Source organism: Pomacea canaliculata, linkage group LG3, assembly GCF_003073045.1.
Source record: "Pomacea canaliculata isolate SZHN2017 linkage group LG3, ASM307304v1, whole genome shotgun sequence".
NCBI classification, from domain to species: Eukaryota; Metazoa; Mollusca; class Gastropoda; order Architaenioglossa; family Ampullariidae; genus Pomacea; species Pomacea canaliculata.
Genome location: NC_037592.1, coordinates 9,807,140 through 9,826,132, shown reverse-complemented (window position 1 = coordinate 9,826,132; position 18,993 = coordinate 9,807,140). Strand labels below are relative to the sequence as shown.

At 36.3% G+C, this 18,993-nt stretch overlaps 3 protein-coding genes across 3 annotated transcripts in view; 1 reads left to right on the top strand and 2 right to left on the bottom strand.

The window, feature by feature from the left end:
* Window positions 1-220: 220 nt before the first annotated feature.
* Window positions 221-6,334, bottom strand: LOC112560300 (CCR4-NOT transcription complex subunit 11-like). Its single transcript, XM_025232067.1, has 12 exons — window positions 6,256-6,334; window positions 5,277-5,382; window positions 4,874-5,008; window positions 4,309-4,434; window positions 3,937-3,990; window positions 3,396-3,511; window positions 2,951-3,104; window positions 2,130-2,336; window positions 1,625-1,704; window positions 1,400-1,469; window positions 1,111-1,266; window positions 221-749 (listed from the first exon to the last, which is right to left on the bottom strand). The coding sequence occupies exons 1-12, from the start codon at window positions 6,291-6,293 to the stop codon at window positions 621-623; spliced, it is 1,371 nt and encodes a 456-aa protein (XP_025087852.1). The 5' UTR covers window positions 6,294-6,334; the 3' UTR covers window positions 221-620.
* A 131-nt stretch (window positions 6,335-6,465) lies between these two features.
* On the top strand, window positions 6,466-12,240 carry LOC112560303 (resistance to inhibitors of cholinesterase protein 3-like). The gene is made up of 6 exons (XM_025232072.1): window positions 6,466-6,657; window positions 7,243-7,340; window positions 7,746-7,886; window positions 8,350-8,554; window positions 8,927-9,171; window positions 9,331-12,240. The coding sequence occupies exons 1-6, from the start codon at window positions 6,528-6,530 to the stop codon at window positions 9,568-9,570; spliced, it is 1,059 nt and encodes a 352-aa protein (XP_025087857.1). The 5' UTR covers window positions 6,466-6,527; the 3' UTR covers window positions 9,571-12,240.
* Window positions 12,241-12,525: 285 nt separating this feature from the next.
* LOC112558834 (uncharacterized protein KIAA2026-like) overlaps window positions 12,526-18,993 on the bottom strand; it is a 29,176-nt gene continuing 22,708 nt past the window's right edge. The window contains 2 exon segments of the mRNA XM_025229528.1: window positions 12,526-17,011; window positions 17,393-18,487. Coding sequence (XP_025085313.1) covers window positions 16,316-17,011; window positions 17,393-18,487 — 1,791 coding nt within the window. The 3' untranslated portion in view covers window positions 12,526-16,315.

The window sequence follows — 18,993 nt, the reverse complement described above, 5'->3', positions numbered from 1 at the left end:
CTACAAGTATATAGCCTCTGGTCAACCCATCACTTTTGCATTATTCTTCAAATTTTACATCAGGAAACTGCATTGCTAAGTATTTTTGTTTTGTTTATTTTACAGTATCAATACACAATGTGTTTAAGCATTTTTTTGGTACCAGCATGTTTGTGCCTTCTAGATGAAAAATTTTTTGTTTCAATTTAGCCTGCATACACATTCCACACAGCAAAAACAATTAGGTAAATAATCTTTTAATGATTTTCTAATGTTTTAAACATCAGTCATCACAAATGCATACTTTCAGAAACAAGCATTCTTTTTCAGATCTTCCTGTATCATAAAACACACGGACAAGCATCCACGCAAAACATACTGAGCACTTATACAAACACAAAAAAATGTGTCTAATTCATAGAGAATTCTGAATTTATCCACACACACAATATTCCTGCCTGCCTTCCTTCTGCAACAAGAGGGTCTTAAAATCTTACACAGCCACCACCCACTGATTAAGACAGGACAATTAAATTTGTTTGGAACTTGAATTCTCAGGTTTATAATGCTGTTGTTACAGTCTCTTTCATTCTAATCATCTCTGTATTCTGCTTCAAAGAAAGAGCAGCATTAGTAATCTGCTATCTGCTTGCTGTCGGTGCTGGTTGTGCATCAGCACTATCCAGAGATTTCAAAAGACGAAACAAAGCAGCAGCCTCTCGTATGCGACTGAACTCAATGCAGAATGCTTGCACTTCGATGAAGATGTCCTAAAAAAGACAATTTTCCATTAGGGAAGTTTTGGCAAAATCCATTTGCATGTGAATGACATCTTGAAAAGGATTTTTTCCCCCAAAATTATTATTAACAAATAATAACAATAAACTGACATTCTCATTGACCATCTTGATGCACCCAATTTGCATTTTAAAATTTTAGAAACAAAAATTACTTATTTACTTAAACATGACTGACATTTTTCTTGAAATGTAAATAAATCTAAGTCTAAAACAAAATCATATCAAACAGAACATGACAGATCTATATTTTATATCCACAGATGATATATCCCACCCACAGAATTAAAAAAAAATATTCTCCACCCATGCACCGGAAAAATCCTGAACTTACCCGAACATCAATAGTCTTGTTGCGTATAAGCGACTGAAGGAAGACGCACACCAATCGCACCAGGCGATTCTGCATGTAACGATCTTTTATGGTTTCACAAGTTGATATGCAGTTGGAGATGTATAGGTGAATAAATTCAGGAGGTAAATCTACTTGCTGCAACAGCAAATGAATAAAATATGCTATGATGATACTGTAAACAACCAAGGAAGCAATAAAAGGGGGCAAAAAATATCATATATTAAAAATATTGGATCTAATGTGTATAAAAAAAATTGTCAAATCTTACAGTGGTGAGACGGTTGACAACTTCCATGGAATGTAAAGACATCTCCATGTTGACTAATACTTGGAAATACCTGTAAGCATTAAAAAAATGCAACCAAACTTGCCATCACAAAAACTTACATTTACATTTGCGTACAAACTTCAACTTTTGACATTTAAATGTGTATTTTTATTACACAGAACATAAATTCCTAAATAATTTTCACAAAGAAGACATAGTGCTTACTCTGTGATCTGATTAGATGTCATCAACTTCAATAAAGCTTCGATTGCCACCAGTGGATTGTTTTCTACCAAATCTGGCAGCTGCAAGAAAACAATTTTCATGACCAACTGCTTCACTCCTAGACACTGAAATTGAACTAAGCATCATCTCTAGGATGTTTTAAGTCTTTAAAAACATGAAATTTAAAGCATAAAGTCCATCAATTTTGTTGATACAGGATAGTTTGCTACATGCATATATACATTTCTAGACAGATACCCATTGACTGTTATGCTAGTCCACTGGTACTAGTTGTTCCTTTCATAAGAAGCTGGCTTATTTCTAGCCTCACATGAATCAGCATACACTGTCATCCTGTTTGATGAAACCATAAATTAACCTAATGTTCATTTCATTTCCAGTCTTCTTGCAAATAAACAGGTATCACTTGCTTTTCTATTCTGGGACTTGTATCTATTAGAATGTCAAATATCAATAAACACTAAAAATGTCTTTTTTCAATCACCTTCTGTGGGCTGAGACCAACATGATAAATAAGTTTTGGGTCATTTTCCAACTGCTTTAGGATTTGCTGCTGCTGCTGTAATGTTAATGGACCTTTTGTGGCTTTGACCAGAAGTCGTCGTACTTCAGCACCTGCAGAACTGTTAGCACAAACAGCAGGGTCCCAGATGACCTTGTGTTCACTGTCAGTTGGGATCATCCACACTAACTGTAAAATAATATTCATTTCATTAATAACATTACAAAGGCACTGACAATCTCAGTACATTTTTTATGACACAAATAATAGAAGACCTACATTTTTCTAGTATGTTGTCCTCACTGGGAGTTTTAACATCCAGTTTGTTGATTGTTGTAATGTTAAAAGCAGATAGGGTGAAAAAATATTTCTATATATATGATGGGCGATAACTGCCAACAGTGAAAGCAAGTGTATGTTCTCAGATGTCTGCCTAATATCTTAGTAAGAGCAAAAGAACGATCGAAATGCATAAACAGCTCACATGCAGCAGAAGTACGTGAATGCTTGAGTACATGTACACACCCACATGCACACAAATCATTTTCACCCACCTGGCACGACTTGGTTAAAATTAAGTTTATGAAATGCCAAATCTATTTGTTTCTAGAAGACAATACACTATAGTCTTCTGTAGACAACAGAATCTACTAAAATACCATTACATAACCCCCCCCACAAAAAAAAAAACCCAACAAAAAACAAAAACAAACCCCCAAACAATATTTCATATCTTGTTTAAAGTTATATATAATCTTTTATAATTTTTTTAATGCTGTTATAATATAACTGCTACTTCTTGCCTCATCCTCTGCAATGTGTAAAGGTGGTGCAAGTCGAATAAATTCAGGACGCAGGCTATGCTCCACTGGTGAATTGCTACTTGACAGCAATGCTTCTATTGTTTGTCGCTGGACATCTGGATTGATAGCATTGGGCTTGCCAAACTGTTCAAAGCTGATGTAGGAAAAAAAAAACAACCCAATAATGTTAAAAAAAAAAAAAAAAAAAAAAAGTTCAAAATCTCAGTAATAATCTTTGACTTATTCTACTAAAAATGAAGTATTTGGTAAGTTAAAACACATACCTACTAGCTGTAAATAAGATTATTTAAAATTGCACGCACATTTTCCTGTAGGGCATAAATGGCTTTAAAAATATACAAATATACTTTACAAAGCAAAACATTCGAAAAATCTCACACATCTAGATACTCATGAAAAAACACTCAAATATTTTATTCAGTACCTTGTGGGCTTCTTGTCACGATCAGGAACAATACAAGGCATGGCAGCACGACTTGTGAAAGGCATTTCTGAGTGACGCTCAGCCAAAGCAAGTTGTAGACCACTAACATCATATGACTGTAAACAGTTCAATCATAGGAAATAAGAACTTGCAACTTTTTTTTTTTTTTTAAGAATTAGCAAGTTACAAAAAGTCTACTGCAGTCCAAACCACGTCTGCTTTTCGTTTTACTTATTGTTTTCTTTTCTTTAACTACTTAAGAAGAACGTTTAGGACAAAGTAAACTGCAACATCATTCACAGGCATGGAACCAGCCATCTCCGATGCTTCAGGTTTGGACAAAGTATAAAACAGAACCTAGATCACTAATCAACATGGTGATCATCTTTTAATTATGAAAAAATATTGACTCAGATTCAAACTGAGCAGGATGAGCTACTTAAAACATAGCTTAAAACAGAAGACTAGTAGAGCCACATGAGAGAAAGGAGCAAATATGACTTGAGTCTGTGAAGTAGGTATATCTTGAGTGATTACATACCTGCATATTGCTAACTTCCATCTGCAAGACCTGGGTACATGTTTTTTTAAAAAGCTGAAAGATGAAAAATCAATTTAAGTTAGAATTCAAAATATAGAAAAAAAGAAAATGTTAGCATATATGATGCTCTTAAATATTTGAAGACCAGTTGTATTTTTCAACTGCCGTAAGACAAAAGAAAGAAAACAAATAAGAGATAAAAGAATCAAATATATCTATTTCATTTTAAAATCAATAATCTTTAATTTTGGATTTAATTTTATACCTTACACGTGAAGACAAAAATTGTAACAGACTGGATGATGGTTTGGGTGTTTCATAAAAACAGGAGGTGGTCTAAAAGAAGAAGGTGACTAGTCTCTAACCAGCTACCTCTTTGCTGGGACTGGAGATGAGCTGTGAAAGGAAATACTTCTCTGCAGGTGATATGGGTGGGATTGCCCAGTGCAGCTCTACTTGTCCTTTGTCACCCTTCTCTGCAGCCAGTGTTGGTGGGTTCTGCATAAAAAATGTTTTTTTCTCATTCTCCCTTTATGCATTTTCATTGCAAGATCCTGTACATGAGATATGATATACAAACTTTTAGTAAATAATGTGACCTGAAACATGGTACAAATATGCTTTCACTTCTATTCTCCCTTGATTCAGAGATGATGTGGTTCGTGCACATTTTCCTTCACAAAATTTGTACTTATGTGTTCAAATGTGTAGCCTGCAGGCAACATTCTGACATAGACATTCTCATAATACCAGTCTTCGTGCACACTTCTGTCCATGTCTTATCCCTAACTAGTACTACTTTAAGGCATTAACTAAAAGGATTCACCTTTCTGAAAAGGATTAATAAAGATGTTTTACATCTGTATTATAAATATGTACAAACGATGAAGAGTGTTAAGGACATGATTGTCCAGGTAAGTCTAATTATAAAACTTACCAAAAGATGAACAAAAACAGATGCAAATGGATTGACAGACACAGGCTCTGTACGATACATCTCATACAGCAAAAAGATGGCAGCAAGCTTCTGAGTCGGATGGGGGAGCAAGTCTTGATTTTGCAATAACAGCACCTGGGCAGATAGATTCACTTACAGCACAGTTATCTGCTTGACACGCAACTTAAACAGAGATGTGTAAAATTGCATAGCAATAAATGCACTCTCACTAAAGCGCACACACACACACACAAGCACATATGGAATCCCTTACTTTTTTATTCACAATAATGAAGTAAAAAAGTACATATGACACTAACAGAAATTAGAATGCACGAAGAATTCACTAAAAAAACAAAGGCATAATTTTAAATTTCAAGCATAAGTGACTATTGTGCCTTACAATTGCTGATCCCACTTTGAAAAAATCTTTTTTCTCAAAGTAGTGATGAAGACTTGTGGCAAGGGTTTCAAAATTTTGAGTTTGTGTTGCATCCTCTGACAGTACCCTACAATCAATAGATTAAAAAATTAAAAAAAGAAAGCTACAACATGACAAACACAGTTAAAGTGCGGGTTAATTACAATTCAATTAGATGCTTAAAGAATAAATGCTGCAGCTTGTGAAATATGATGATGCGTACAAAATATTTTTTTGTAACCATCAACCATGTAAAATAGTCATCAGCAGTCTGCTTTTCAGTAATGTGACAGCTCTTCCTAACAGTGTTAGTGCAATAGCAGGCATGACTATTTATGTGGTTCCTCAAAGGTAAAATACGATAACAAAAACTTGTCAATATCTATTGGATTTCTTGCTGTGAAGTATAGAAAACACAATCCATAAATGGCATTGTTTAACTTGGAGCTTCACCTTCGTGATTGTTTTTTTTTCTCTAAATTCCCATTAATATATATGCATCATGCAAAGTGTTGATGATGGGACTAATTTGGAAACACACTTAGAATGTAGAAATATTAAAGAGTTTAATGACCTGCTATGACTATTCCTGCTGTTGGCTTTTAAAATTTTCTGTCCAGCTGATACTATCATTAAGCACAATAAAATTATAAAAATTAGCTTAAAATCACTAGAGTTTAATTCTGGATGTCCGCAATTGTGGGATAACTGCAGAACTGTCCCTAGATAATTGCAAGATCGCCTCCCTCCAACTCCGTCCCTCCTACCGAAGAAATGTTCCTCTAAGGTAAACTGTTATTAAGGTAAATCGGATGTCACGAATCAACCTTCCACAAGAAATGCATTAGACATTAAGAAGATTATATTATCACTAATTGTAAGAATTTATTATGTGATAAGCTCATCCAAGTATCACAAAAGTAGAAATTAACTAAATATTAAAATAATATCGTATAATTACACTAGCAAAGATGCCAAATCTTTCACGGAGAGCGCCATGATGGCTTTTAATCTCGCGCCTTCTTTATGAAAAAAGCAGCTCGCGAATTTATAGTATTATAAAGTTTAATCATCTCACTAACATATTCTGATATAAAAATAATTTAAAATACATAGCATTATACTTTATTTGTCAAGTGAGCTCTCGACCAATGTAAGCACAACAAACTTACTGTTCCGGTGTATTTTGGTTGATTTGTCGTCAGGCTCATTCATGACGGGTGTATCCCGAAGATGTCAACTCTCAAAGCGATAGGTGTTTTTGCTATTATTGTAGGATGTTTTGCCATCCTGTATCCAAGATTCTTGCACCCGATGCTAATGCGCACATTTGGTGCACACAGTGAACCAAAGGAGGAGCCAGGTAAATAAATATCAGCATGCATTCTACTTGTAGCACCACAGGTATTAGTCTGCTGGCACAATTACGAGTCTTTTCCAATCATTCTTTAACCCGATGAATCGAAAAAGTCGACCGCTGGTTCACACCGATCACCGTTTATTTTGCATTCACGTTCATGGAAGTTCGTCGAGGGGCTTATATAAAATGAAACTTGCCCGTACTCATTCTTCCAGTATCTGAAGGACATAATCCCGATATTTGCACAGTCAATAACAGGGGTTCTTTTATTCTGAAGAAAAACCAAAATAAACCTACCGTCTTCAATAAACAGACAGATTAAGGCCCTTACCAAATAAAAAATATATCTGTTAATATAACGAGCACCAGGTATTGTAGCCTTTTGGCTTATTACTTAATTGTTGAAGAATTTCTTTGGGGGTTAGTGAGCCAGGTTAGTAAGCAAATGTGAAATATTGTTTCATGTATTTGCCTCACAAAACACATGTTGAAAAATAGGTATCTTTTGATCTTGTGTAGATTTAACATGAAATATGAATGGATTTCTTATATTCCAATCATAGAATAAATAATTATCTGTACTTTCAGGTGTTCCTCCATATCTTCGGAAAAATGGCGTTCCTCCAAGAGATAAACTTCCTCCGCCTGCTCCTCATGATTCCAAAGATATTCGCCAGCATATGCGGGTAATCTTATTGTTTGGGTTATCTTCTTGTAGAGGACAGAAGGAATTATTTTCATTCAAACTTATATAAAAGACTGCTCTCACTGATGCATTATCTTCACTTCTTCTTAGCTTCTTTTTATGCTCCATGTGTATATATTAAATACATGTATACATACATGTTTATTAATGATTATGATTAATCAACTAAAGTCAAAGATTTTTGACTAGAAAGAGGCCATCAGTTATAATTGCCTTCTGTTTATTTTGTGAGTCGATACATTTTGGCCATTTGTGCTAGGATTTTTATAATGTGTAGAATGGACTGTAGATGCAATGTAAATCAGAGTTCTTATCAAACTTTCACCTAATTTTTGATGTTGTGATAATGGGTGTATTTAATGTGCTTGTGTATATTTTTGCTCAGCCTGGACCCCATCCTGGCCTACGTGCTGCAGCTGAGATGCAAAAACAACAGTCACAGGGGACAGGTCGAGGAATGATGGGTATTGTTTTACCAATGTATGCTGTTGGCATATGTGTTTACCTTGTTTATACACTTTTTAAGGTGAGATTGAAAATTTATTTAAAGTATATTTTAGTAACACATTTTTCATTGCTGAGGATTGACCAAGTGAAAATTTTGTCAGCTGTTAAATTTAACCATTTGTGACAAATTGATCAGGTTCCAGGAAGTTAGGCTACACTCCTGTGGTCACACTTGATTAAATAAGTAGATAAAAGGCTTGACATATATATATATTTAGGCCAGAAATTAGATAACACAAATCTTATTGCTCCTTAAAGAGATAAGCGCATGGATTTTTTGAGTAAAGCTAAAGGCACTGTATTGTATCCATGAATTGTTATATACCATGGTGTTTTAAGCACTAAAATGTTACATTCACAAATCAGCTTAATACAAAAACCTTAATCATATCCTGCTGCAGAACATATTTCTGACAGATTTGTTCAACTGCTTTAATATTTTTTTGTCTTTTAAAAATAAACATATCATGTGCCTGCATCAGGTTTTCAACAAACGTGGAAAGTATGAAGAATCATCCAGCAAGTCGCGTTACCCGGAGAATGAAAGTGCAGAATGGACGTCAGATCGACTTGGTTTTCCCCAAGACATGAAGGGAGATCCAGGAGAAGTGCAGCAGTTTCTGCAGCGGAAACGACAAGAAAAGGAGCTGGAGGACTTGCTGTTAAAGATGGATGACCGAAATGTTTGTGAGTGATTGTAGTGCAGAAAAAAATAAGAGCAGATGCATAAATAGGTGAAAAGTGACTTGTGCAAAGTAGTGTAATTCATATCTTCTTTTTGCTTGCAGACAGTTATTGTGTGTATGAATAATTGATCGTAGATCACACCAAATTTTTGTAATGTTAGATTGACTTAAATGACTCATATTGTTTCACCAGTTCATTTCTTTCACAGAGCTACATTAAAGCACTATTAAAAAATATATTGAGGAGAATGAAAGGCTTTAGGTGGGTCAAATATTAACAAAAAACATCCTTATGGTGAGTTAACATCAAAAAAAGTTAAAATTATATAATATTATTTTCTACCAAACTTATTTAAAACTCTCACTTTATCAGCGGAGGGTGAGATGCAAGCTCTTCAGAAACGCCTTGAGGAGACCGAAGCACAAATGACTCGCATCCTTCAAGCAATGCAGCTGATGCAGTCCCGTATGAACTCTGCAGTGCTGAATGAAGAAGACTCCAATATTATCAATGATAATGGCACTGTCAGAGAATCCAGCGAGGGCTCTTCTGCTGTGGAGACTTTAGGATCACTGGTAGATGAGCAAGAGAATGATTTGAAAAATGAACAAAGCTTGGTAAGGAAGGGATTTGCATATGTTTGCATACACTTAGATGTATACTTACTTTCAGTGTACATGGAGGTGTGTGAATGTATGTTCTTAAGTCATTATATTTTTTATAATTTGAAAAGAATCGAGTTTACATTTGTGTTTCTTGTGTTGGTGTTTGTACAGAATAAAACCTTTGGTGACTTAAGTCCTGAGACAGAGAGTTACGAGTTTGTCAAGAGTCAAGAGGTAGACACCAGCACATGCAGCATTGACACTGAACCACCATCTCCGTTAGAGGAGGAACTTGCAGAGCTGGGTAAGAATGGCGCAGTAATAGAGAAAGTCATTTTGGAGGAGCCTGTAGCAGAAGAAGCCAACACAAGCCTACGTCAGCGAAAAATTGACAAGGTGGAAGAAGACTAATTTGCATCTGCTCATCTGAGCTTCAGGGATAAACACTTTGGTTTCATTTCACTTTACAGATCTGTGCAATACGAGCATATTTAAACACAATAGTGATTTTTGCCTTTCATCTTCTGTGAAAAATGACGCTGTTGAAATAGAGAGAAGAGTTTTATACGTCAAAAGTGAAACTTAAGTATTTTCCAGACTACATTTGCAAAAAAAAAAAAAGTAACAGTAATTTTGCTTCAGCATAGACAATATTTCCTTGACTTGTGCATGGTTCAAAGCCACGTGAGCTTGGAAAAAAAGCTGCATAATGGTGTACATCCATGTTCTTGAATTCATACTACTTTGTGTACTGCTCGAAGGAACTCTTGTTTCACTTGCTTAAAAATTTTGTTTTGCGCTTTTTATTAGTTTTGTGCTTGCTGCATTTCTTATTAGCACATTTTAACATTTTATGATTTTTTTTAATCTTACCTGTTAATGTTCTTTGTTGTTGTATTTAAAAATAATCAGGTGGCTTTCATTATTTCTTTTCTTTTATAGATTTTTATGATATTGCTGATTTCTTAAGTTTTTCTTGGTCTGTTCTTTAACAGCTTGAAGGATAAGATTTTTCGTATGGCTGTTTGTGTGTGTTTTATACTGGCTTCTGTCCTTATATCAATTGGGAGTATTAATTTGATGGCAATAAGACCTAGCTTTTGTTTATTTGCTACTTTTGTTAGCTTCTTTATTCCATTCTGTGAATATACTTCCTATACTTTGTACTAAGTTTTGCTACTTATGTCATGAAATGCAACTTATGACCTCATATGTATAAGCTATAAAATCTCAAATGCAAAAATTTTTGTAAACAACTGGATATTGTAGAGCTGTAATTTATTCAACTTTGTGTTACATGTCCAAAACATAAACTGTTATTTAGGCAGTACAGTTCAAGAACGTAACCCATGGCGTAAAACACAACCAACCAATCAAGAACGTAACCCATACACAAGTTAAGGAATTAGAGACTTTGATCTTAAGAGATATTAAGAGTGTTTGATGTATTTACACATTCGTGCATATTATTGCGCATTCTTCCAGAGATGGACGCCCATTTTAAAAAATACCCTTCTCATTAAGATTTGTTGCATGAACAAAAATTTGATGGATTTATCTGGTCAGTAAATGTTAACATTCTTCATTGCAGGACTGAGTAAAGTTGATAATGTTCCACACCAAGATTTAAATTTCAATGTAGCGTCTAAATAACTTAATATTGTTATATACTGGTGGTCTTTTTTAAAGGTGTTGTAGCTCATCGAAGCCTAAGGTCTTAAGAAAATTGCAGTGTAGTTCTTGCATAATCTATAGCAGAATTGCTGTCCTTTTTTGTATGCTCAGAATGGCAGTTTTATTTTAATGTCTTGGACATTATGTAAGGTGGAGTGCATGCAAGTAGGTTATTTTATCTTGTTATTCTTTAGTAATAGTTTGACTTGCGGTCACTCCAAAAAAAAAAATTCTTGTGTGTTGGAGATTTGCTGCATTATCCATTTAGTGCAGCTTTTAACATTTTTTAAAATGTTTTTGCTGGAGCTTTGCAGACATGGCACTTTTGGATTTTGCTTTATGCGTGTTTTTATTTCTAGGGGGAGAAACCTAAAGGAATAATTTTATTATCCAATCTTTGTGATCGATGTGCTCTAGCATTAAACTTAGGAGCATAAAATACCAGTTAACATCTACAGACTTACATGCCTTGCCTTGGACACAGAGACCCACTTACAGTTCATTGCCCATATGACCAGTAGGCTGTGTAATCTTTACCTTTTAACTTTATTCATTTATGTTTGTATTTATTTAATGATGTTCAGATTTACTGTTCATGTTTTTAAAATCTTGATTTATCTGTGCTAGTTGTATTTCCTAAGTGAGGTATCTCACAATGTTTCAGTTGCTATAGCTGTTTTCTGCCTTCACTACCTGCCTCACAGGACGTGTTCTTGTGTCCAGCATAATGTACTCCTGTCGTGTGCTAACAACATAGGTTTGTAGACAGGCTTTAACTGCTGACAGACATGCCATTCAAACAGTCACATTTAGTGCACAGCTACCTGATTAAAAATTGTGTCTAATGTTACATTTTGTCCAGCATGGTTTTGACCAATAGTTTGACATCAGTGACATCCAGAAATGAGAAGGGCATTGTTATGGTAATTTCAACAATACCTAACATAAACCTGGTTCAGACTTGATTTGATTGTATATCTCATCTGAACAATTGTTTATTTTCTGCATGCTTGGTAGTTCCTGAATGTTCACTGTAATCCTCTGTCAAAATATTTTAAATTAGGAGCTGAAAAATTGGTTACAAGAAGTCACATTTTACTTTATCTTACTGTTGGGTTGCGCTGTAGGCATCTTAAGTTACTTAATCCAAGCAACCAAGTCTTCATATTAACATCTGGTATTTTAGTCATCAGCTAAAATATACTTAAAAAATAGATGGTAGCCATGTAGTTGTTGTGCCACATCTGTTTTTACAGTCATTACATATGGTTAAATGTGTACAAAACTGCATAATCTGACTTCACTGGTGACTTTTGCCATGAAAGTTGTTGTATCAAGGGTCTAAAATTCTTGATGTCATATATACAGATTTTTAGTTCACGAATAAAGAACTTTATTCCTTGTTTATAGATGCACTCATTTGTGTGTGCATAGTTTATGCTTTAATGGATAAAAAGCATGATTAAAAGTTGATATTTAGTTATTTGGCAGATTCTAACAGCTTGGTTTTGAACTAGAAGTGCACTGACATGAATTGGTGATAACATTTTCCTGTTTAGCTTACTGTTGAAAAGTTAACATACTGAGAAAATGGTGTCAGACCTTTGCTAATCTAATCTTCCGAAACATTTTCACCTAAAATCATTTACTAAAGAAAACATACAAAGTTTCAAAAAGTGTAAAATAGACAAATAATCTGGTGAAATAATTTATTTTCATTATTATTTACAAAATGTAAACTGCCGCTTGATATTTTCCCCCCAGAAGGTGAAAGATCTATAATGAGTGCTAGATAGTATTTCACACTTATCTGAATGAATATAAACCAAAAGAAACATTGCCAGTTGACTTGCCTACAACATTCTGTTCTTATTCTCTTACAGGGATTATAAGCCCCAGATTCTACAGAGAATAATAAAACGTTTCTGCTTCCTTTCTCAGAAAGTGATTGGGGGGGGTGGGGTAATGTCATAAGAAAAAAATTAAGTAAAACAACAAACAGTAACAAAGGCTCTTAATGCAAAGCACAATGGTCAATGAATTCTAAATGTAGCATACATACTATTTAAACTACACCACTTTTAAAGGCATGGATTTCAGATTTAAACGTAACTAGTCATAAGTGTATCGCAATCAATCATAGTAAATCAGTAAATGTTGAGCCTTTTTTTAAAAAAAAAAAAAATATATACACATAACATTGCTAATCTGCTTCAAAAGACATGAGGAAAAAAGTGCAATGGATTATTTAACAATCTAATGATGTCACTCCCCTATGCATTCTGCTCTCTCCCCGACCAATCACAGGGTCAAACGTACACACAATCTGGCTGATAATGTATAATATTTTTCTCAGTCATGCTACAGAACTTCATCTCTCACAACAAGCATCAAGAGTAATATGGAGTTTGTGTTAAGACATTTCATGTCAATTACATCTTTTGAAATTGATATAATAAATGGATTTCCGACTATGTAAAGACATGAATCCCAGAAATATGAAATAGGGTAGAAATCTGGCAATGCAGTCCAATGAACATTCACACAAATCTACACAAAGTGCATTGGCTAATCCTGCTGTCTTATACATATATTAGAATGTTTTACATTCCAGATTTATGCATTACCATTTTCTCTAAACACAATAATGGTAATCTGAAACACAAATTTAAGTGAACCAAGCTCTTACGACATATTTTCCTTGTACAGTAAAACCTCCTTATTAAGACCTTCAGTATTATGACCCCTTCTTAGAAACAACTCAAAACGTTTCACCACGAACTTGCATTACTGGACTGCTGGCAGACAATTTTTTCCAGTTTACTAAAATGAGCGTGATACTACAAAGCTTCGGTTTAGTCACATTCTTTGTTTAGTCTCGCGAGACTAGCAGCGCAGAACTTTGCAAGAGGCTAAGCATTGGTCTTGGCACACAGCAATCCACCTATACACATCCCTTGTTCATAAATGTATTTTGCTTTTATAAATGTAGTATCTTACGACTATCTCTTCAACATGACTTATGACTGACAGTTTGTGCTCCTTTATGACCTTTCTTTAAACAAAAGTTGCCTGCTGAAAAATATGAAGTACTTTTCAAAATAGACTGCTTTTGGCCTCGTGTTTGCCAAATGGGACGACTTTCCGGAAAAATAATATAAAATAAATTTAGAATATTTCAAGAGACTATTCATTGGTTCTCCAGTCATTTCAATCCAAACCATGTTGCTCTAGTCATATCTACCACTCACCTTATTCAAATTGACTTTACTATGACCATATTATCCAAAATAAGGATACATCACTCCAACACTGAAAGTGTCATTGATTCAGGCCCAAAAGACGAATTGATCACCAGTGACATGAATAGCTATGAATGTCAAATATAACCAACAGACCCACGAGTTATTTGAACAACTTCGGTCACTATGTCATTAAACAAAAATAGCCACTTAGAAATACACATTCAGAGAACAAATCTCACAATGGTGCATAAACATGATTTTTTAAAAATTCTATTTTTTTAAAAGTCTTTGTTTTCATTATTCTTAAGTTTGGAGGTTCTTATTAAATATCTATGCAGACCTATGGTTAATATAAAACAGCTCACTGCTCGGACATTTTTTAGCATGGGTCAATTTTACTTTTGTTGAAGAAATCTTCAACAGCCAAGTTCTCGTTGGAAAGTACCTGCAGCATGGCAAGGACCTCTTACCATAACTTTATCGACTTCAAAAATGCTTTTGATATAGTGTGGCACAAGGGGCTATAGAATGTACTACAGAGGAAGGTCTTATCCCCACCATCAAGGTGCTGAATGACTCTAAGAGTTCAATACTCCTAAGCTCTTTTCCATAACAGTAGGTGTGAGTCAGGGATGTCCTCTATCACCAATGTTATTTAACATTTACCTGCAGAAAATCACCATTACATCTCTAGTACTGGGAAGAGGCCACTCGGTAACCTCCACTTTGCAGACATCAATCTTTTGGTGGCAGCAAAAGCGAGTAAAAGACCCTTAGTGACAAACTCCCCATGCAAACATGTATGCGATAGAGATCAGCATAGACAAGAGCAAAAAACATGGCGAACACTACCAGATCCAGCAAAGCAGAGATCCAGATGAAAGGGGTACAGCTGGAGAAGGTCCTTCAAGTACCTGGGTGGATATTTGTCTCAGGATCATGGCAGCAACAGTGGCAATGGCCAGGCTAAGCAAAAGTGTCAGCTTCTGCACCAAATTTTAGCTTTACAAGTCTCTTGCTATGTCTATCATGCTGTATGGCTGAGACGTGGACCTCGCTCGCAGATTTGAAGTGATGGATCCAGGTGTTCAAACTCCTTCAGATCTCCTACAGGAAGCAGAAGACAAATGACTTTGTCTGCAGCCTGGTCATCTGTTGTCGAGTCCCCAAAAGCCTCTGCTCTCTATTGTCAAGCGGCAGAAGTTGGTGTAGTTGAGTCATGTGGTCCAACGTGATACATTGCTGATGAAGACAGTTCTCCAAGGGTATGTTGAAAGTGTCAACACTGTGGTAAGCAAAACAACAACAACAAAGCTGGGTGTCTAACATGAAGCAGTGGATGGACTGTCCATTGAAGGAGCTTCTCATGTAGGTGCAAGACTGGCCCCACTGGCATAAATTCACCTCTACTGTGCCCAGCATGTCCCCCCTATGACTAATACTTTCTGCAACAGTTAGATGAGAAGAAAATGAAGATTTGACTTTTGGTGTACTTAAAAAGATTGTCATTGTCTACCACAGCACTTGTGTATTGATTGTGCTTACCTGGAGAGTTAGTTTCCCCATAAATTTTCAGTGAAGCACAATGGCAGAATAAGTCGGTATGACCACGCGAAAGTGAAAATGGCAGAGACCACATTGTTCTAAAATCAAAAGTCAAATTGATATTATGATAGGGTTTTTAAATGCTTTTAACATTTAAATAAATGAATATATACATGCTTGAAGTTTTAAAATTAAATCAGATTGGTTGATTTCCCAACTACCACCCTTCTTAGTTATGACCTGATATTCATGGATTTTAGGAATCTTAATAGGGAGGTTTTACTGTATTAATACTTTGCATCTATCATTCATCCCCTATTAATTGTACCAGAAAGAAAGCAAAAATGTGGTTGGAAAAATAAGTGACTGGGAGGAGAAAGGTGGCTTAACGTAACACAGCACAATGAGCAAGCTCCTAGCACCCTCAATTTTTCAAGCACTGCACTTTTCATTATGCAAGATACAACCGGCATTCTACCAATACAGACAAAATTCTGTTTCACAAATGCAGCGACTAAGTATATGTGTGTGAAAGAGAGAGAATGTAAGGAGGAACAAAATACGTACTATTTGGAAACCGAACTTGCAAACAAAACACAAACACCAAATACAATCGAGGTATGAAAGTTTAAGAGACATACAGAATTTAATGCCCACCCTCTCCCCAGCAGTCTTCTCCAAACAGTACTATCTCAGTTCAAATGAAATTGATTTGCGAGTGTTAGAAGGTTAAGAGCTGCCTGTTCTTTCTCCATCAGAATGTCACCACTAACATTTGAGTTCTTGCTGCTGACCTCCTCAAGTTCTTGACCACCTGTGGTGCCACTGACTACTGTAGCATCACTGTTAAGTGTTTGCTCCATGCTTTTAGTTACAGCCTCAGATGGTGCACCATTTATCAAATTCACCAAGGGAGCACCTAGTGTGGAAACTGAAGTTCCAGCTGAAAGTGATTCAGCTACATAAGTGTTGCTGCCCAAAGTGGTTCTTTGCAAATGACCAACACCAGTCTGTGCCCCAACTGCATTTCTCCGCTCCCTTGATGACTGATCAAAGGTTATACTGACAACTGTGTCAGAAGTGGCTTTGGAGCTCTGCTTCCCCTCAACATGAGTTTGCATGTCACTATCCAAGTGGCTGAGAAATGAGGAATGAACTAACACTGAGTCACTTAGTGAAGAAGGGAACAGACTGCTAGCTTTGTTGCCAGTTTCATCATGCTGCTGCTCAGTAAACGAACCAACTGTTAACGGCTTTTGATCTCCATTAGCTTTGCTGACCATGACTTTCACTGTCACTGGATCTTTCAGGGACTGGACCATGCTGTTGGATGGGGTCAGTGCCATTGCTTGATTACCATCCTGCTGAGGTGTAGTCTTGGGCAGAACCTGCAAATGTGTGGTTATTTCATGTCTTCTCAAGAAAATGACTTGCATATTGAAAACAATTCAGTTAACATTAACTTCTCCGAGAAGTAACTGGTAGTTTAATAGAATGTAAATGGAATAAAAAGTACTCAAGAAATTCAATCACAAAACAAGCAACAAGAAACAACACTAATTCCTATTAATTGTCCCAAACTCTACTTTTGATGACTAGCCTCTTGTTATCATTAAAATGGTAACTAGAGATCTGTAACAATCAAATCTATAAAACAAATCCAACGATCATTAATGCTTATTTCACCAAGCAAATGAAAATATGAGTGAAATGAAATGGCTAGTAAAGAAATTAAAAACAATAAACATACAAAACAAAACCAAACCTACTCTGTATATGCCACTGCTGACAGTGACAGGAATGTTGATCTGTTTGGGTACAGCTTTCATCACCAAGGTCTGTGGCTGCTGCTGTTGCTGTTGTTGCAAGGCAGTATGGGATGCCAGACTTATCAAGGCCTGACTAGATTCCTGAATCTGGTTAGCTGGGGACATTGGTGCTTGGGCCATTTTAAATGCTGCACTAACAATGCCCTGAATGTTACTGTCCTGTGCAGACAGAGTTGAACCTGTCTGCCTGGCAATCTTGGCACCAACCATCTGGCTCAGGCTGGCCAACACAGCTCCTGACAAGCCACCTGGCCCATCTCCTAATGCACTGATGGTGAGGCCACCCTTTTGCAGGTGCTCAGAGTTGGCACTGAGCCTTTCAGTGGCACCCATTTCCCCTTCCATACCTTCTTCAGCAGCTTGCATGCCGCTCGAGGGGCACCCAGAGGAAGACATTTCTGCAGTTGAAGATGATAATTCTAACGTTCCCATGTTTTGTGCACTCTTTAATGCTACAGCAGATGGTAAAAGCTGAGGTCTGACAGTCAAATGACCCGTTTTAGGGTCAGGGGTGATAGTCATCTGGAATCGGGTGGCAACGGTTGGAATGACAGGGTGACCAAGCAAGGATTTCACTGAGGCTTGATGTGAGTTTACTGAGTGAACAGTGGTACTGGCAGGAGTTGCTGGACGGGGTTGAGCTTGCCCACTGACAATCAATGTAGGATTCACCACTGCTGCCACAACTGTTTTAGGTGTCAGAATTGACCCACTATTTGATGACAGATTAGAGCTGGGGAGAGTCCCACACCAGGTTACAGATGAAGAGGCAGCTGCCTTTGAGCTGGATGGAACTGTTGAGGAGGGAACAGACAAAGGTGAGACACTTGAGGTAATGGTGACAACAGGTGAAACTGCTGAAGAAATAGTGACAACAGGCGTTGCTGGATCGCTGCTGGCTGATTTGGGGGGAACCATCTTAACTCCGGATGCCTGCATGGAGTTAGGCTTTCCAAGAACTGCTGGAGTGACAGATGATCCAGGAACAAGTGCAGGCTGAACCTTCAGACAAACCTGTGTGAGTCCCTGTTGTACCTGCAGCATCAGAGAGAGGCAAACAGGATAAATTGCTATTTGAACATTTTGAAAGACACCTTCATAATCAAACATCATTAAAAAGGTAGGACACACAAATACTCAACATATATTAAAAGTTGTGAGTGCCGATGCAAAAGAATGTTATTTTTCTGACACTGACAGCTAGAAATATTCAAATATTCGACATCCAACAGACCACAGTTTCCAATATGCTGTAACAAACATGACAGAGTAAAATAAACTACACGAAATACGTTTAAAAAACAAAATATAATAAATGGCAAAATAAATCACACATTTTACTGCATCTATAAAGTTACATTAAAACAAAACTAGTCAGTGAAGCTTTCATATCACTCCTTTGAAAGCATCCAGTAGATAGTCCATAATCAAATCGACTAATCCTGCTGCCGAGATGTTTCAAATCTGGCATAGCCATAAGATTCACTACCAAGTACAAGCTGTACAAATCCCTGGTAGTGCCTACCCATGTGACAATTGGA

Bases quoted from the DNA above. Each gene is read 5' to 3' on its own strand.
- LOC112560300 (XM_025232067.1), bottom strand. From the start codon at position 6,293: ATGGCGCTCTCCGTGAAAGATTTGGCATCTTTGCTAGT. The intron at 3,512-3,936 runs GTATGTAATCAC...AACTGTTTACAG, and splicing joins TGGAAGTTAGCAATATGCAG to TCATATGATGTTAGTGGTCT. The intron at 750-1,110 runs GTAAGTTCAGGA...TGTCTTTTTTAG, and splicing joins ACAAGACTATTGATGTTCGG to GACATCTTCATCGAAGTGCA.
- LOC112560303 (XM_025232072.1), top strand. From the start codon at position 6,528: ATGTCAACTCTCAAAGCGATAGGTGTTTTTGCTATTATTGTAGGATGT. The intron at 7,887-8,349 runs GTGAGATTGAAA...TGCCTGCATCAG, and splicing joins TTGTTTATACACTTTTTAAG to GTTTTCAACAAACGTGGAAA. The intron at 9,172-9,330 runs GTAAGGAAGGGA...GTGTTTGTACAG, and splicing joins TGAAAAATGAACAAAGCTTG to AATAAAACCTTTGGTGACTT.